This window comes from Lagopus muta, chromosome 10 (assembly GCF_023343835.1).
Source record: "Lagopus muta isolate bLagMut1 chromosome 10, bLagMut1 primary, whole genome shotgun sequence".
NCBI lineage: Eukaryota > Metazoa > Chordata > Aves > Galliformes > Phasianidae > Lagopus > Lagopus muta.
The window spans coordinates 1,384,017-1,402,801 of NC_064442.1; the positions used below are offsets into that span (position 1 = coordinate 1,384,017).

At 44.7% G+C, this 18,785-nt stretch overlaps 1 protein-coding gene across 3 annotated transcripts in view; it reads right to left on the bottom strand.

Annotated features, from left to right (window-relative positions):
• Window positions 1–18,785, bottom strand: part of MAP2K5 (mitogen-activated protein kinase kinase 5) — a 110,781-nt gene that overhangs the window by 52,483 nt on the left and 39,513 nt on the right. For all 3 annotated transcript variants that reach the window (XM_048955823.1, XM_048955821.1, XM_048955822.1), the window contains 6 exons: window positions 16,662–16,730; window positions 16,490–16,571; window positions 13,127–13,188; window positions 7,699–7,747; window positions 2,081–2,154; window positions 1,137–1,187 (listed from right to left, as the gene is read on the bottom strand). In XM_048955823.1, coding sequence (XP_048811780.1) covers window positions 1,137–1,187; window positions 2,081–2,154; window positions 7,699–7,747; window positions 13,127–13,188; window positions 16,490–16,571; window positions 16,662–16,730 — 387 coding nt within the window. The remainder of the gene's footprint in view (window positions 1–1,136; window positions 1,188–2,080; window positions 2,155–7,698; window positions 7,748–13,126; window positions 13,189–16,489; window positions 16,572–16,661; window positions 16,731–18,785) is intronic.

The following is an 18,785-nucleotide window of genomic DNA, read 5'->3' on the forward strand; positions in this document are numbered from 1 at the left end:
GCAGCTCGCTGTAACATATATGAGCACATTCTTTATTTAAAACAATTTTGATGCACGTAGCATTCCGGTGACAAAGGACAACCCAAGTCCTTCTAGGATGGTGGCACGAGTGTTTCACAAGCCACATAATGACTACACCTTGACTAGAAAAGCACTTAGCAAACAAATGGGCACCCAGGGCTGCTTTCTCCTTACAAGAAAGTAAGGAAAAATACCTGAAAGCGATGAAAGGTCATGGATTTCTCTCTCCACTTTTCCGAGGTTTGAAAAACAAGAATCAACCATTTTGTACTGCTGTCTGCACTCTGGTGCTGTGGGCTTTTTTGTTTGCTTGCTGTTAAACAAGCTGAACGCTGATTTTCTTTTCCCCCACTGATACCGTGACAGAAGTAGATGGCAAATAAGAAATTGTCATGACCAAAAAATAGAAGACAACAGTTACTGCAATCCTGAACTGAAGCATTTAAGTCCTCGCATTCGTTAAACAAAGAGCGCTGATGAACAGAAAGCAAAAAATGCTCATGTTGGTGCAATGAGCATTTCCTGGACTAAGATGCTTATAGAGAAGTGAAAGGCCCTGATGTCTTCCGACACATGGTAGGAACACCACCCAGCACGCAGGGCAGCGGCCTGGTACTATCAGCCCAGGTATGCAAACTTCAAATCTGCACATGGCAGTTTCCCATGGGAAACAGCCACACAGGTGTGCAGGTATCAGAGATGCCCATGAGACAGACTCACATCTGAGTGCTCAGCACCGCGGGCCCCATTCACCGCACAGCAACACCATCAGCGCTCTGCGAGGACCTACGGGCTCCCGAGGGAAAGCTGCATCTATTCATTTTTCAGTGTTGGACTGGCTCTCCTCTTTGTTCCCAGCTGTTGCAGCGCATGAAAGACAACCAGAAGGCACACGCAGAGCAGAATGCTCTTCTGATGCTATTCTCCATATCAGCAAGGCCTGCCGTTGTCACTGAGCTGCTACGTGAGCACAGAGATGTTCTGTGACACACCATCACACCAAGAGCAGGGGAGAGGAGGTCTGAGAGCCCGTTTAGAATACATCCTCACCACGTAGAACAGGACTGTGAACAAATACTTGTATTTAAATGTTATTCCTACATAAATCCACTTACCGCCATGTAAGCATTTGTTCCGACATACGTCTTGGCTATAGAATTCACCAGCTATCAGACAAAACAGTCTGTTAGAACAATATAAAGATAATGTGGAAATAAAATGGGCAATTATTCCTCATTTAACCTACAATCATCATTCCTATAAATCAACTAAAAATTATGTAAAAGGGAACAAATTTATCCGCAAAGGCATTAAAAATGATTAAATCTCTCTTTTGTTTGGAGCTCCCATTTAAACAAGTGCCGCATTACCGTTTATGGCAGATAACCTTAAACCATTCTGTTAAACAGGATGCTTATCGCTTTAGTACCCCACACCAGTCTGATATAAAAAGTCAATTTGACGTAGGATTGAAGGCGCTCGTTTTTCAGTCAGCTGGCTCAAGATGTGCATAAAGCCACATTCATCACTTGAATGCAACCAGCACTAAATGCGCTCGGAGGGACAACAGACCCTGACAACTTATCATACCAGGCTGACCTTCTCTTTGGTCCCGGCGCTTGGCTGAGAGTAAAGGTGCTGAAATTCAAATCACCAGCACGGCAAGCTCGTGGGTCACTAGCAGAGAAGTCCTCCAGGGAGGCCCAAAATGGAAATTAATTAAAATTTGTGCTGCACATTGTAAAAGCCCACCACTATTGTTACTCCCAATATTAATTTTTATTGTGGGCCAGTTGGGCTCCCCAGACACATCTCTCGTTCTGCCCTCCCTTTTGTCTGGCCAAAAAGCTTTCATATCAAAGCTGCATATCAATGAAGTTTGCTATTCGTAAGTAGTAATTACAATATCAGCAGTTTTTACTGTCATTAAACAATGAACAATCATATTCAGATGGAGAAAAGTCGCCCGGAGATTCGAGCTGAATGGCTGGCTCCCAGCAGAGGGGGGCTGCCCGCCCGGCAGCCAGGTGACTGCAGCACGAGACGTGCAATGGATTACCTGGGTGCTCACCCCGAAGTCACACAGCTTCACCTGCCCTCGTGTGTTCACCAGCATGTTGGACGGCTTCACATCTGCCAAACAAAACCAGAGGTCACCTGGGTTATCCTGGAGGCGTACAGAGATGGTTATGGTTCCAATACAGGCGTTGGGGTGACCATCACTGGCGTGATAGATTTTAATAGAAAACATTTCAAAGGTATGTTTCCATTGCAACCTCTGGTTCGTAGCTGTCATCAGCACAGGTGACGTTACACCTGTCCCCCAAAGACCAGCAATTCGTGCTATTGAAGCTGCAGGTGACACCAGCTGGGAAGGGGCCACCTGAGCTCTGCAGGATGGGATCTGGAATTCAAAGCAATCCTGACAAATGAGACTGAAAAAATATGCTGAAATTCAATAGGGAATCACTTCCACAAGTGGAAGCACTACGTTTAGACGAGGATTAATCAAAACAATCCACTGCCTGGGCTGGGGCTGCAGGAGAAGACGATGCAAGGGAGAAAATCAAACACTAAAAATCCCATATAGATATACAGGAACAGATGTGCATCGTAAAACCAGACTGTAAGTGCAAAGCTCCCATCACTGACCCCCTCTGATGTACAAGAAGTTCTGTTGCACACTGTAAAATCAACGTGCAAATAAAGCACTAAGCACCCAGCCAGGCTACACCATGAGAACAGCAGCATGCATGGTATGGCCAGGCTTACACAAGGGAAGATGAGAGCTCAGCCTAATCGCTGCCTTCTTCTGTCATTATGGGTTAAATGCAGCCACTCATCTCCCTGCCTTCTTTAAAAGAGAACACTAGTTGGGTGCAGATGGATGAAACCCAACTAGGAAAGAACCTAATTTGGTTTATCATTAAGTTTGCCTTTCTTTAGCAGATGTCTTCTGGTACCACAGTAGCTCGCTTAATTTGTCCCTGTAATGTAAAAATGTATAACCTCAATTAGCAAGCTGATTAAACGCTTCCCTATATTTGAGCTAAAAAAACACTTTAGAAAGGGGGAGCGTTCAATAACACTTTACTCAGCTTCTCAGGATCTGCACGTTTAATTTCGGTATCAATACTCGAAGTACGTTTTGCAATTTCCTCCCAAAGCCAAAAGGAAAAAGCAGTGCTGGGTGCCTCCGCTGCACGACAGCACGCACAGCTTTGGGTGTGCTGAACTCTGCTTCAACTGCAGCACTGCCACCCATGCACCAGTCTTTGGCAGACTCCAGCTGCAGGTGAGGAGACAAAGTACTGCTACAGAGCAATCCACGGCCCCAGACTGCTGCACATGTACCAATGTTTTAGGAATATTCTTTCTAACCGAAGCTTCAAGAAGATTCTTACATTTGCTTATGGCAACCTCCAGGCAACGTGCCTGCCGAGCTGCTTTGCTGAGTGCCATGGGATGGGCACAGCACGCCAGTGGGCCCCGCGCTCACCCCGAGCACTGCAAGGTGTGCAGCCATCCCAGCCCACCTTCCCAAGGACACAGCATCGCTTTCTGACAGCACAGCAATCCTCTCTCTCTGCTCAGCACAGGTCTGGGCAGACAGAAGGATGCTCTGAGCACGAAACGCCACAACCCCACAGAAGGTTTGCTTCCAAGGGGTTTGCTCGGCTGGGTGTGAGAAGGAGGCAGGGTGTTCTCCCACCTCTCATTCCCTTAACATGACCTGCCCAGAGGAAACCATTGAACACGTGTGTCCCCTGCCCCAGAGCCAGCACCCCGTGCCATGGGGGATCAGCAGATCCCACCTCCCCACCCCCGACACGCAGCACCTGACAGTAAGTCGATATAATTTTAATTGAATGGCCATCTGTCATTCATTACGCGTCGCTGGATCCAAAAATCCTCCCCCTCGCTAAAAATAAATAAAACAAAACAACAACAACAAAATCCTAAAAGAGAAAGAAAGCAATGGGGAAATCAGTCCATTAGGGATGAACGAAGGCAGTGCAGGTCGGTTCCTGCAGAGCAATCGCAGCCAAACGAGCACTGCTGAGAACAAACCGTGTCGGTCTTTGCAGCACAGTTTACGCAGCCCCACAAATGGAGAACGTGAGCAAATGTTTGCTACAAATTCCAACGGTTGTGCCGGTATCTTTGAGAAAAAAGAAAAAGGAAATGACAACCCAAATGACAACCCACTTTGTGAAGTAACTCACATTGAAGGGAAGGAGGAAGAATAATCACCCCATCAGTAAATTGGCCTTTATGTTCATAAACCACTTCAGCTAATGGGTTAAATATTTTTTGGTTTTGGAAAACAAATGTGCATAAATAATGTTCTGCACCATCTGCTTGTGATTAATATTACTGTTTAGAAGTGAAAGAATTTAAACAAGAGCCAAAAGGGGTCATTATGCTGCCATTACCAGTGCTTGCTTCATACAAATGACTTCTACGAAGCATCATTATGGAGGATGCACAAGTTCTCTTTGTGATCTAAGTCGCTTCACCTCTGCAGATAAATGGGACCTCCAAGCTCTTACTTACCAGTAAACACACACGTCAGAGCTTCAGCTTTGCCAACACCCGACATTTCCCTCATCTTGGTTCATTGAAAAGAAAACGGATTTATGATTGTAGGAAAAAAAAAAAAACCACACAAAAAAACACCCCACAGGTTTCTAAAAGCTGTCTCTTGACTTTCAGCGTTTTCCTCACGTCAGGCTGCAATATGCCAGGTTCAAGGGAGACCAGATACAAAAGCCATCTTAGCCGAGGACAGCCCACAGAACATTACTGTGAACAAAGTGAAGCTGCTGAAAGAATGAAAAATATTTCCAATGTTTTCTTGCCAAATGACCTCTGCAGCACTTTTTGCTGTGATTTTTATTCTTCTGAACTGAGCCCAAGCAATGTGTAAGTGTGCAGACAGGGGTACAGCCACGTGTGCACACAGTCTGTGTGTGCACACACAAGTGCCCCATTACCTTTGCTTGTGCTTCACTATATGTGATGCTAAAGCTGATCAGCTCTCACCAACGTGGGCTCAGCCCCACAAACCAGAACACACCTCCATCTACTCTGACACACTTAGAATACGCTCAGAGGCTGCGGTCCCAAGACCAGTGCAACGTGTGCCAGTCCACATATGTGCATACAAATGCCTGTTGGTACAATTAAACACAAGTGGGTAACACTTATTTCAAACATCTCTTTTAATAAGAAGGTGAGAGAAAAACACACCAGATGAAATGCATACGGCCTATACTTATTCTTGAACTTAACAGATTTCGGTTTGTCTTTATACAAACTTTGACTTTGTACGTGATTAGACTTGTTTAATTGCTAATTCTGTTTTAAATCTAAGTTAATTTCTCATTACCCTTCCATTTCTACTTCTTGTCCTCTGGGGAAAAGAGCACACTTATCATTGGGACATTCTCACATCTTCCAAAGAAGCAGTGTAGGTGTTAATCTCCCGTTTACGTTTGATGTGGGTGCGATGGCTACGACTACAGCTTTGCATTTATTAATATGCACGGCTATCACCTCATTAGTTGCAAGGTACGTTTTGAAGTTAAGCTGTAATATTTGCTGAGATGTCTGATCTGGAATAAAAGACTCGTTCATTGTGTTTCCTTCCTTTAATCTGTGCTCTGGTCACAAACCGCCGTTTGCCACACCGCCTCGCACAGCTTCCTCACCATGACTGTTCCTGCACCTCAGTCACCACCATCGTGGAATTCTGGACCTGTTACCCCACCTGAGCATCCTGCCCAGCCTGCCTGATACGTGACAACAAGGAAGACTGAGTTCCATTCTCCCCCGTTTACCTCTGATGCGTTAAAACCAGTAAAGAGCTGGAGGAGATTACCGTGACCAACTGGTGTTTCCCTTGCACTGCATTACATGCAGTGACTCTCTGGTGAGACAGGAAAGCACACGTATGTGTGAGTGCACTGAAACAGGCCCCTGAATAAACACTGTTGGACACTTGTAGGCATTTTGCATATTGTTCTCATCTCGGTGAACCCAGAAACAGACCAAGGCCAGAAAAACCTCAATTGTGATGGAAGAGCCATTTCTGCACTTTTCTTCAGGCCAGCGAGGATCATACATAATTCATTAAAAACTCAGAGCTGCTCTCTATCGAGGCAACGAAAGCCACACACAGAAGGGAAAACTTAAGCAAAAATCAGGCTCAAGCTCTAAACTTACAACAGAAACTGTGAGACATTACAGTGACAGTATTTGTGCTTGACCACAATGCTCCTCCAAATCAGACTCAGCAGGTGGCCACAGCCCTTAATGAAAAAGATTCAAGCAAAAGGAAAAAAAAAAAAAAAAGATTCAAACCAGCTTTTCCTTTTCAGGTGCTGTAGAAGAGTGGCAAAGGACTGCGCTGCCCAATTTGCGTGGCACCCATCCACGGATGTTCCAGCTCCCTTTTCTGTTCTCCTCATTCTGACATTTGCTGTGCCATCTAGAATGGATGCCCCCTCGCCTGGAGTAGATGGAGCTGTTAAACCACAGTGTTTGGCGACAGGCAGGCTAATAGATCCAATATTTAAACCAGCACCAGAAAGCGTGTCTGCACTCAGCTGGCCACGGTCTCTGGGTTATTTCTGTTCTTTTAATCCAGGGACATCCAAGGTTAAATACAGGAGCAGCCAAAGCTTTGAGGTGGGGCAGAAACTCAATGCCTGGTGGTAATTAGGGTTTCCTATTAACTTCTTCTCAGGCATTGCAGAACTGGACACCCCCAGAGGAAACAGTCTTCCTCACCTATTTGGTTCCCAATCTGAACTGTTCTGCTTGTCTCCCTGCTTTACACTTCTCCTTCAATCACAACTGATGTCGGTTACTGCACGCTCCAACTGTGCACAAGGGCTGAGAGAGCAGATGGGTTAAATTAAACAGTATTGTTAGTGACATTAGGAGCTGGAGCTGTTACTTTCAGACACTTTAGAAACATTATAAATGTAATGAGTTTCTCTTTTCCTTTTTTATTTGGGGAGAAGAGCGGGGGAGAAAGGGCTTCTTTGTTCTTTAAACAGCATTTTGCACTCTTTTTAGAGCACACATTAAAAAAAACCAAAAACCTCCACCTCAGCCCCATATATTATTTTCATAAATAAAATCAAGAGCAAGAAATAAATTCGGTTGTAAAAAGAATACAAGTTAGATTCGAGAGAACAGGCATCCAATGGCTTGTTATGCCCAAGCCAGGATTCTATAATTATACACGGCCACTGCAGAGGACAAACAGGTGACAATCTTAGAAGTGTGACACCCATCAGTACTGGTGGATGCCATGCAAGATTTCTGAAGCACAAAAGAAGAAAACTCAACACCTATTTTCTTGTTTCGCAAGTCAAGCATTTGGTGATCGCTGGTGATTTTGAGAATTCCATTTGGCACCTGTCTGTAACCACAAGCATTTCAGTCTCCACAACATCCATTTCTCCCCTTAGGCTATTGAGAAGATGAAGGAAAATGAAGGAGAACAGTGGTAAAAATATTCAATCAGTGAATCTGCAAGGCTAATGAACAAGATTCACTCTGTGTAACCCCACTGCAATCAGATCAGATGTTAGTCTGGTCTGCTGCTTCTGTGGAAAGCGCTGTTAAAACAGGACCAAAAATTGGACAACATCTGTTACTCACCTCTGTGCAAAATCTTTAGACTCCATAAATACGTAAGGCCTTTCACGACCTGAAGTCAAGAAAAAGCAACAACGCACATTAGAGACTTTTCCCCGACTTCCCACATTGTTTACTCATTTAAAGCAAACGTTGAACATTTCTTCTTCAACTACAGAAACCATCTTCTTTTTCTTACCATCCATTGGACCAAACACGAGCCTCACTGCACCCTGCAGCCCCACAGAACACAACTGGGCCCCTGAAGGGAAAGGAGCAGCACAGTGCTCGGCTCTCCTCCCTTCCATCAGTGGAGCCGTTAGAATGAAACATGAAAAGCTGTTTCTCCATTCCCACCTCAGAGCATCAGGAGATGTGTTTTAATGGACAGCTGTAGCACCTGCGTTTGTACTACGAATGTTTCCCAAAACAAACACCCATGGTGTTTCCATGGGCAGAACATATCCATAGGCTGGGTACTGCAAGCTTTATTTCTGCCATGTCACTAACTCCCAAACTTTAACATAATTTTGTTTCTCAGATTTACGTTTTCCAGCAGCCCTGAGGACTCACCAGATCCAACCAACACATTCCTGCCTGCCTTTGCTTTTTACCTGCAGCACCTCTGCTCTGCCAACCAGCCCCTATCACAGAGCAAACCCTTTCCAGTTTCTATCCATGAAATGACATTCCATTCATTTCTCCCAAGTTGCTGCTCTTCATGCACCTCCACAGCAATAAAGCATTTCTGACATTTGTGAAGTCGCAGGAGTTATTTCAGACCAAACAACTGCATTCTTTTTGCTGTCCAAGCAGGTTGAAATGAAATCATTTCTGTTACAGCGATCAAGCAGAAGCGCAGCAGATATCATACAGTGTGAGAGCAGAGAGCACAGCAACTTTCAGCCTTCCTATTGGATTAAAAACTTGTCTTAAAATTCATTCTGTAACCAAAAACTGAATCCGTCCTGCAAGCCAAATAAAGATCCTGGATCTCTGGCAAAAAGCTCTAGATGGCAATTCCTCAGCGCTGTGCTCACACAGCTCCGGCTATCTGGTGGCCTCAGATGGTAATTACCTGCAACAAAAGGCCTCAGTCCAATTCTGCATGCCCTGCGGTGTGGCCTTGCTCACTTTATCCTTTCAAAAAGCAGAAGGGGGAATTCTACTCACACAGCTTTTTGACATAAGGAGGAAAAAAGCATCGACTCAAAAAGGGTATGCAACATTTCAGGTTTCCTCCAAAGGTGAAAGCGATTTTAAGTACATCAAGCTTCTCTGATTATTAAACATATGTTTAGACTATTTAACATCCCTGGAATAATCATAAAATTATTTAAAGTATGTATTCACAGAAAAAAAGGAAATATTCTGGAGGGGATGGGGGAATCAACAGCTGTGAGTTATTATACATCTCTATAATGGAACACGTGCTGAATAAGCAGTTATAAAGACACTACTAAACAAACTCACATTCAGACCATCTCAATGCTGTACAGAGGAATGAAAACAGGGTTTTCTTCCTTCAAGTGAGGCTGCAAATACCTGCAAATGCAGAGAAACCCCAAACGGGCCCTAGTGCAAAGCACCGTTATTCCCCCACCTTATGGCTGCCCATACAAGGGAAGGGCTCGACGTACCAAACGTGATTCTAAAATGGTGCTGGAGCAGAGTATCTTTTGATGGAACATCCAGCAGGAATTATTGGTATTCAGCAAAGTGGGTTTTACAACAATGAGTTGACAAAGCCTTGACACAAAAAGTACTTCCACCTGCTGTCAATCACTCACTCGCGTGACAGTTCAAGTGCACATCCTTTCAGGGAGAACTTCAATCAACATTAGCACTCAAAATACAGTGCACAATGTCACTGCTTCAGAAATTGAAGTGAAAATAAATGCATGAAGTGGCAAGCAAAGGTAGAACAGATTTTACATCGGCAGACCCAAATAGACGGCACAAAAACAGGAGCCTGCACATTGCTTTGGGATTCCCAAGATATGCTTTTCCCATTTCAAAAAAACCACAAAAACCAACCCCCCTCCCCCCCTCCCAGCCCTCTGTGCAAATAAGGAGAACGAAAAGACAGATTTCCCCTGCGTGCTGACACTGCCTCACTGAGACAGCCAGGATGGAGTCGGTGATGGAGTCAGATTGCTCTCCAGCATCCTGGGGAGCCGGTCTGCTCTGCCCCTGCTGCTGTGCTATCCTGCCTCTGGAAACACAGAGCATCGCCCCAAGCTCCAGCAATGCTTCCTCTGTCCAGACTCTCCTTGCATTACTTGCAGCATTCTGGCTGTCAGCTTCAGCACTCTCCCCACAAAATAATAATGGAGAGAAGTGCATTGCACTCAACAATAAACTCCTGCTGCTTCAGCCTGTAAGCTGACTGTCCACCACAATTAACATGATCACTTCTGCTGTGTGAATCAGATAACAAGAACGGAAAGCAAGCTGTGCTGTACCAACTGCATGTATGCTACATGGCATGTTCATGCCCTCTAACACACACCTGCAATGCACAGTGCAAGTATTTACAGCAGCATCACACAGAAACAGGGGAGAAAGAAGGAACTGAATGCTCCCTGGGCTATGGGAAGTTGGGGCTGTCATGAAAGGGATGTGTCCTGCTCAGCCTCAGCCTGTGCAGATCAGGAAGGACAGCAGAACAACCTTGGATAGGGCTCAGGATTTAGCTCAGGGGCACGGTGCTGGCTTTGCTGTGTTGAGCAGACATGGATCTCATCCTGGACCAGCTCGGTTCTGTGAGCAGGACAACTACTTTTAGGGGTGTCAGCCCAGTGCTTTTCATGGAGATTGAATGTATGTACTGAGAAAGGAAGCAAGAAAACTATCAAATCAGATAGGGGAATGCTGTGGCACTGCTACGTGCCCCCCCTATCACTTTCCTTTGGAAATGGCTTAGCTTAGAAACTTCTACAAGTATAACAAAAAGGTACTCTAATTAACAGATGTGCAGGTCACACATATTATTAAGCAGCTCCAACAGACTAATGCGCAGTGTGTGTCTCAAGAGAATGAAAGACAAATGACTCTGTATACATGGTGCAAGGAAAGGAAAAAGAAAATGCACAGACTGAAAGAAAAATAATGCAGAAGCTCCAGATTCTGTCCACAGAACCAAGCTCTAGCTTTTGTTTGACATTCTCCTTCCCACCTGTATGTGAGCAGAAAACCTTGAGGCTCTGGGTAATCTTCACAACCTGTTCGGGGTGGGGATTGTGGTACACACACACCATGCTTGGCAAAAGGTGCCACAACCCACGTGCCGGGCTGCTGGGCTCTGCTGAAATGTCAGGCACCAAGATGAAGGGCACTCATTTGTGACAACTTAACGGTGCCGTTCCTGCTGCTCCTGATAAATGATGGAGCAAACAACAGCTCTCAGTGCCTCCTTCCAACAAGTCTACTATGCCAATTGAGCAAGAATTCAGCACCAGAGCAGAGGGAGCTGCCAGTGCTGGTTCAGCCTCAGCGCACACCTTCTGTTACTGGGAAGCAGGAGGAAGGGGCGAGCTCCTCTTTGGAAGCACCTGCTCCTTTGTTCACCTCTTTGCTGACCCTCTGCACCACAGCAGCCACGGTATAGATTGCTAAAGCAGCAAATGAAATCACTATGAAAAAAGCCAAGCATCAGCTCTCTGCCTGTGTCAGGGAGCCATGCTCACCAGCTACCAGGTTTGTAAAGAGATGACCCTGCAGCTGAGCACGTAGGTACACACACAGCATATTTACTGGAGACATAAAAGATGGGGCTGAAGCACCACTGCTACGGAGAAGTGAAGAACAGGAAGGGGACATCTGCAGAGCACCAAGCTGGGTGGGACAGAGATGGGAGGGAGACAAAAATAATTAAAGAAATGATAAAGTACGTTAGTGTGGATGTATTAATTACACAGTATGAAGTGAGATAAGGAAAAGGATTTGAATAAATGCTCGAAGGCCCATCCCAGCATTATTACACTGTAACACACAAGCTGCTCGGCATCAGGAATGTGATACCATGAGCAACGCCATCCATTGCTCCATGGGGAAGAAAAGATGAAACGTTTTTACACTGAACTAAAGGTGAAAAGCATTCAAATTCCATAAGAAACTGCTAGGCTATATAATGAGCAGATTTGAAGCTACTTAGAGGAAACAGCATCAGAGAAGGATGTTCATCACTCTGGGCAGGCCACACAAATTAAGAGAAAGTAGAGCTGTGAATTACAATGAACAGAGACTAAATAGCTGCCTGTGTTGGATTAAAGGATTTAAATTGTCAGCTTGATGTATAATGAATGTGAAAACCCAGCACTTAATTAAATGGCACACGATAGAATAACTTTGTTATGCTTTAAACTGCTTAAGTTATCAAAGTATTCCTTGTATTTAGCAATTGTTCAGCAGCATCTCTCCCTTGTGAGATCCACTAAGACAGTGGTCAATTACACACTGCTCAGCCTTGGCTAAAAAAAAAAAAAAAAAACAACACACTTTTCTTTTCTCCTTTCTCTTTTTTTGTTCCATAATCTGAATTTTCAGTCACGGCTGGTGAATTTCCAGCAACACAAAGTTATGGGATGCTACTGAGACACAATGCCAGGTGGTGCAAGGAGCCCACCAGCAGCCCCTGCTACCAAACAGGCACGTGGGGCTGATGGATCCAGGCAGCTCCTTGCTCAGCCCAAAACAGCAGCAGGGTGATCCCAGAGCAGCTCCCTGCTGCCTTATTGCCAAGACAGAAAGAAGACAGAAAATGTGTCCTACCATTGCGCCCTGGTATCAGGAACTGGTGCCATTTTTCAACCCCAAATCAGAGTTTTCAACCAAACCTCATTGTGTTACTTGGTGCAGAGTGAGGATGGACAGCATGGAAATGGCACACACGGTGTGCAGGAGTGGCCAGGGAGGGATCAAAGCGTGGCTGAGGAGAGGGCTGCAGAATTGATTTTTGAGGAAGCCACACAGCATAGGAGAGCACACAAAGGTGAATTAAAGGAGGATAAGAGGACTGCTCCATCCCAGAAAAGGTGATATCAGGAATCACAGCCACGCAGATCTCCAATAAAACGTGTCTTTTTCTCATCCCACTCGATTTATCACATCCTCTTACATTCCCTGAGCCTTCGGCAACTTGAGTACAGGTCACACAATGGGATGATTTCCTTCACTCCTCTTTGGCCCAGCAAAACCTTTACAGCAGCAAATGGGCTCCATTGGTGTGCGCCTATGACTGAACTCCAGAGGCAGCAGAGCCCTCTGCCCTCAGAGCTGTGTCCTCAGGCATGGGTAGGAGGAGTGACAAAGAGGATGGATCCTCCCTTCACATGGGGGCAATGAGGATGAGGGTTAAGGAGATAACTCAGTGTTCCCAGGGAGATTGGGTGCACTCACATCAGGGTGAGTTACCAAAACCAGGCAGCAAAATAAACAAAGAAATACTTACAGCTACTGCTATTCTTCCCAGTACGTGCTCTGGAATTTTTCTATAAACATCCAAAGAACCCCCTGCAGGGACAAACAAAATGTGCTTAGGTAATACAAAATGAAATACTGCCCTAGATTTGAAGTCACAAGGGCTTTCTATGCCTTGGTTATTAATAAAAACACCATCAATGATATAACAATAACTGTGTCAGAAATAACTGACCTTACCAAACTTTGAATAATCACATGGAACAGTATTTGCTTCTCTTTTCACCCACGTTACTTATTTCTGTACGTAGCATTAATGCTAAAACACCTTTTGGAAAACCTCCCAGCCAGAGGACACAGTATTGAAACTGGAGAACTCAAAACCTCCGTGTAGGTTCTCAGGGACTGACAAAGCCATGGTAACAAGCCAAAGTGGATTTCAAAGCCAGCAGTATTCTGCCTGCCTCCAAAACCTGGTGCCAGCATAATGCAAAGCTCAAACCCATACTTAAAGTCAGCTTCTTTGTGTGATGATCAGAGCAGTGAGTTGGGCTGAGCCTTCCAAACTGCATCTGCACTGATGTCTAAAACATGAGGAACTCCCGGGCAAGCAAATAAGTTTTGTCAGAAAGCTCCAGTATGGGACACAATTTCGTACTTGGCACAGAAACATCCATCAGGATCATACAGTTATGGAGAAAGCAAGAAATCTAAGTCATGGTCCTAAAGACATCCCCCAAAACTGAGAAAGGCTCTTTCCCGCAGCTTCCACGTAAATACAAGACCAAACTTGCATTAACAACCTCTCTGGGATGAAATACAAATTCTTGGCTAAGGGAGCAAATCTAAAATTGAGAATTAAAAAAAAAAACAAGTAGAACAGGGAGAAGAAAAAAAAAAACAGGCAAATTACATGCAGAATGTATTACAATTAGCTTGCAAGAATGCATAGGCTTATTCCAGGCTAAAGGTTCTCAGAAGTGCTTAGCACTGATCCAACTGCTCTCAGCGTACCCTACGGATTGCACTGATGTCACCAATGGGAGAAGAGTTGGGCCAGTACTCAGCAGTCAGGAAAGCTGCACCTTGCACTTTGCTTATGGCTCCGTTTTTAGAAGTTAAACTCATTCCTTCTTAAACACTGCAACATAAAGAAGTCACAAGGTCCTTATTCCAGCCTTCAGTCTTAACACTTTTTTTATTCTAGTGATCTTTCTTCCCTCTTTACAAGTGAATGTAGATAGGACAAACGGAATTAAGAGGCAGCAGCACCACACAGCTGCTGTTGATTATAAGAGCCAAACAGAAGGCCATGCTCAGCACTAACAGCAACCACCTGACCTTATGACTTACCCTTCTGTTCTGGATTAAAAGACCTGCTCTCATACACCAAGCTGCTAAACGCTGCTGTTACGGGTGTTGCTAAGGGTGGTGCAGCAAGGCAAGTTTGCAAATAGTTGGGGAAATGTGCCGCTTCTTTATGGAGAAAAAAATAACTGATAGTGAATAAACACTGTGGACCAAATTTCCAAACCCAAACCTTTGCACAGGTAACCAGGTGCAGTCTGCTGGCCTGCACGTCCCACTGCTTCTATGGGGACTTTAGCGGGTGCTCAGCACTTTAAAGGAAAAGAGGCAACGGCACAGGTAAAAGACAGCGGTGCATTTCAGCACCTTCATTCACAAGAACATCAGCTCTATTGCAGACAGAAAGATCAGAAAGCCTCATTTCACATCTCCATTGATCTTTACCATGGCAGATGGAAGAGGAATCCAGGTCAGTTCAGGCTCTTGTCTTCACCTGCATCCTCACCCATCCCAATCGAAGGCTTGGGAAAGGAAAATAATTGGCAAGGTCCCTGTATTTGCATTTTGTTCTTCCTTTAAATGATTGCTGCTGCTTTCTGCCAGAAGGGGTGCACAACATGAGGCAGATCAGAGGTCATCTCCAGTATAATTCCAAATAATTTCTGCGTGGTCAGTAAACACCGCCATCGTGCAACATCACAAGGGATGCAAGCCCTAAAGGCTTAAATATTTCCAAACAAGAATTCGGAACTGCAAGCATTTATGTCCATCATATTTAAGAGTCTCTGAATTAGCAGCACACACGCTCCAGGCAGACACATGCTCTGGCACGAGCAGCTGCTTCCTTCCTGCGTGTGATACTGCGTGCAAATCTTGCAGTTGCAAGAACAGAAAAGAGAAATGGTGAATGGTCACAGAGAACACCCACAGATTTAATTTGTAGGCTTTGGTGAATAAATATACTTTTTCATCAAGCCCTGCAAATAGGGAAAATCTAAGAGAACAGAATGTTTGCAGAGGGGACACAAGACCCACTGGAACAGAGGCTGTAAATGCAAAGAGGGAAATAACAGTAGTAAGAGATCATTTTAACAGGAAGGAAACAAAATGCAGCATAAAACCCTACAGGGCCTTATCTGAGCTCCCCATCAGAAAGACACAAACTGCTCAACAGTGCTTAATGGCACACATTTGGCTTGGGAATTTTTTTTTCCTGTCAGATAGCCCTTCCTCTGTAGTAAATCATCGGCGAGATCCTCACTTCTTCATATGCAGCTTAACTGAACCTTCGTGCACAGCCTGGGTAGGGCAGCAAATGCCAGCTCGGGGCAAGGCCTGGAATAGCACACATAGGAACACAGCTGGGAGCAAAGCAGCGCCGCTGCAGCACGCAGCAGGGCTGTGTCTGCCATGAGACGCTCTCAGGATTGGTACACAGAGGGCAGCAATGATTGCAAGCTGCCGTCAGCCGCATGCTTCTTTGGTGCAAGAATGCAACGTTCCAAAGCACATCTCCGCAAGGATGCAGGGGCAAGCTGCAGGGGAGGGCATGGGAGAGAGGAGAGCACGCTCACAAACAAACTTGGTGCAGCGCTGCTAAACAGCTGCGTTGGAAAATAATTCCTTGCTTTGCAATTAAGAACCGATTTCCACTGAAAACACACAGGACATTGGGTTAATAGATTTCTTTAAAAGAAAATCTGTTTTGGCTATCAAAACACTAAAAGTGAGGAACAGCTGTTTCGTCAGTGAGGACAGATTGTATGGAAGACTCAAATATCAAACCACAAATTAAGCCAGCATTTATTTCTCTTCTATTTACATTTTCAATAAAAGAAAGTGAAATTGCATTCAGGAAAATACAGCACAGCACAGAACACAACACAAACCCCACAGTAACCCATTTAAAAAAAAAACCCACCTGCCAAGTTCTCAATATTTTACCTGATATTTCAAAGTCAAAACACTGCATCTTGCTCCATATTGGGAAAGCACATCTATCTTTACATGAGTTTTCATCTTGACATGCTTAGCAATTAAAAGCACACTCAATATATTTAAAAAAAAAACCAACAAAACAACTCACCATCCATGAACTCTGTACACAAAGAGATTCTGTTTTCTACAAAAAAAGCCCCATAAAATCCTATGATATACGACGAGTCACACTGGAAGAAGAAAGGCAAAAAGAAGCCTGTAACATTTTCTGTAGGACAATGATAAGCAAGAGCAATTCCAATGAGTACAAAAATCTGTACCTTATAGAGAATCTCCAACTCTGACATGATCTGTTTCTGGAGCTCTAGCGTTATATCCAAGGGTATGACCTGAAACACAGACATCAGGCACACATTCAGCTCCGCCATGGAAGCGAAGGACTCGACACAAGAACAGAAGGTGTGCATTGATGTGAGCAGAGGAATGGGAGGAAGCGGTGGAAGGACTGCTTTAACAGCCATGGGCAGCAAAAGGAAATGAAAGGACAGGAGTATTTACTTTGGGAAGTCGGTTACAAATGAACCAAGCTAGGCAACCAATTTTATTCATGGAAAGCGGGGAGATTTGTGGTTTATCCATCTGACCAAGAGACGACCCAGAACTTGAAGTCGAGCCCAACACACAATGCAAAGAGCAGGTATGGTGGGTTCGTGGTCTGTGAACAGAGCCTGCTGCTGACCCCCCCTGCTACAAACACGTTTGTAAGTAAATTCTGGAATGCTGTGACCTTGATGAAGGAGCTGATTTTAAGCAAGGGCCAAACAAGCACTGCAGTATCAAAGGCGGATCTCAATGTCTCAACAGTGCCCTGAAGGGGTGTCCAGAGCCACCTCCTGCAGCCACGCTTACAGTTCCAGGTTTGCATTCACGCCTCTTTCTAACATAAATTCTCATCGTTGTATATTTGTTCTTTTTTTATGAAACGTTAAAAAAAATCAAATATACAGAATAAATGCAGATGGCAGCAGATGGCACAGATGCTTCCAGGTAAGCATCACTAAAGCGTTCCTCAAAATGACTACAAACAGCCCAACTAAGCAGATCAAAGCAGCCATTCACTGCCAGGGTCATCTGCTCCCCCCATCCATGCCCTCACTTCTCATTGCTTCGAGGCTGACAGCAGGACCTTCCCAAACATGCACGCTCACTGCAGAGCAACGATAACCCATAAACCATAACTCTGTTATGACCTCATTTCTTCAATCTTTTCACCTCGATTTTTAAGAGAACAGTAAATATTAAAAATAAGACCACAAAATTTTCTTCCACCTTCTCCAGAAGCCATCAGAGAAGACCAGTGCACCCTTGGCAGTACTGAGAAGCTGACTTTTAAAACCAATCTATTCCATGATTACAGGAGACTTGCAGACTTACTTCTCAAGTGCTACTATATAAATCAAAAGGACTCTGAATGCATTCAGCCAGGCTGGGACTCCTACCAGAGGATACTTCACAGCTACTTGTATTAAGCTGCAGGAAAACAAATTCAGTCCACTTGCAGAATTAACAGACGCAGGCTGCACATACTGCTGACAAAACCAAATGCGTGGAGAGCATTTCCAAACACATCTTACAGTATTCTGTCTAACAAAAAAAACCAATATCCTGCTTCTATCAGGAGTTTGCTTTAGGGTTATTTATACAAGCTGTCACTAAACTAAATTGTAAGTGTAATACAGGGCTGCTCAGGAATGTTTAGCACACTTGTCTAGATCAATAATCATTTGCCAACAATATTCGCTTACATTTTTCCAGCGTGAAAAACCTAAAATAATTTGCTGATACAGCACCAGTTTTACCCACTGAATACTAACAGAATTGAATCTATCCACTGTATAAAATCAGATTTTATCTCGCTGAATTCCACTCAGTGAGAGATTTCCCAGGCTCATTCACCGCCCCACATGACGACCGGTCAGCGTCATCAGCCTCCAACACATCACTGCAACACAGCAAAGCAAGACCTGGCGTGAAGGAAGGTCTCTGGCTGATTGCACTGATCATAATTACACCCAGAACCTGCGTTCTAATAGCGATGCTAATTTGGAGGAGTGGAGCTGCCAGCTTATGGTGTGATGGGCAACAGAGGGTAGAGCCCTACGGAAGCCCGCTGCGGTAGCCTGGAGGTGAACATCCCTGCAGAGCACACTGGAGAGTCCACTGCCTCCCTTTCTCCATGCAGTTACATGGAAGTGTTTTAGTCCACCCCAACACACGTGGTTTGCATGACTTAGAAAAGCAGAGAATCCACCTGATGGCAAGGTTGGAGGAATCTGAAGTTATTTGCACCACTGAAATGGGGGCAAAAAGAGGAAAAAAGTGCAATCTTCTACAATTGCAATCTTCACTGCATTCTCTTTCTGCATCATTTCCAAACACGTCTA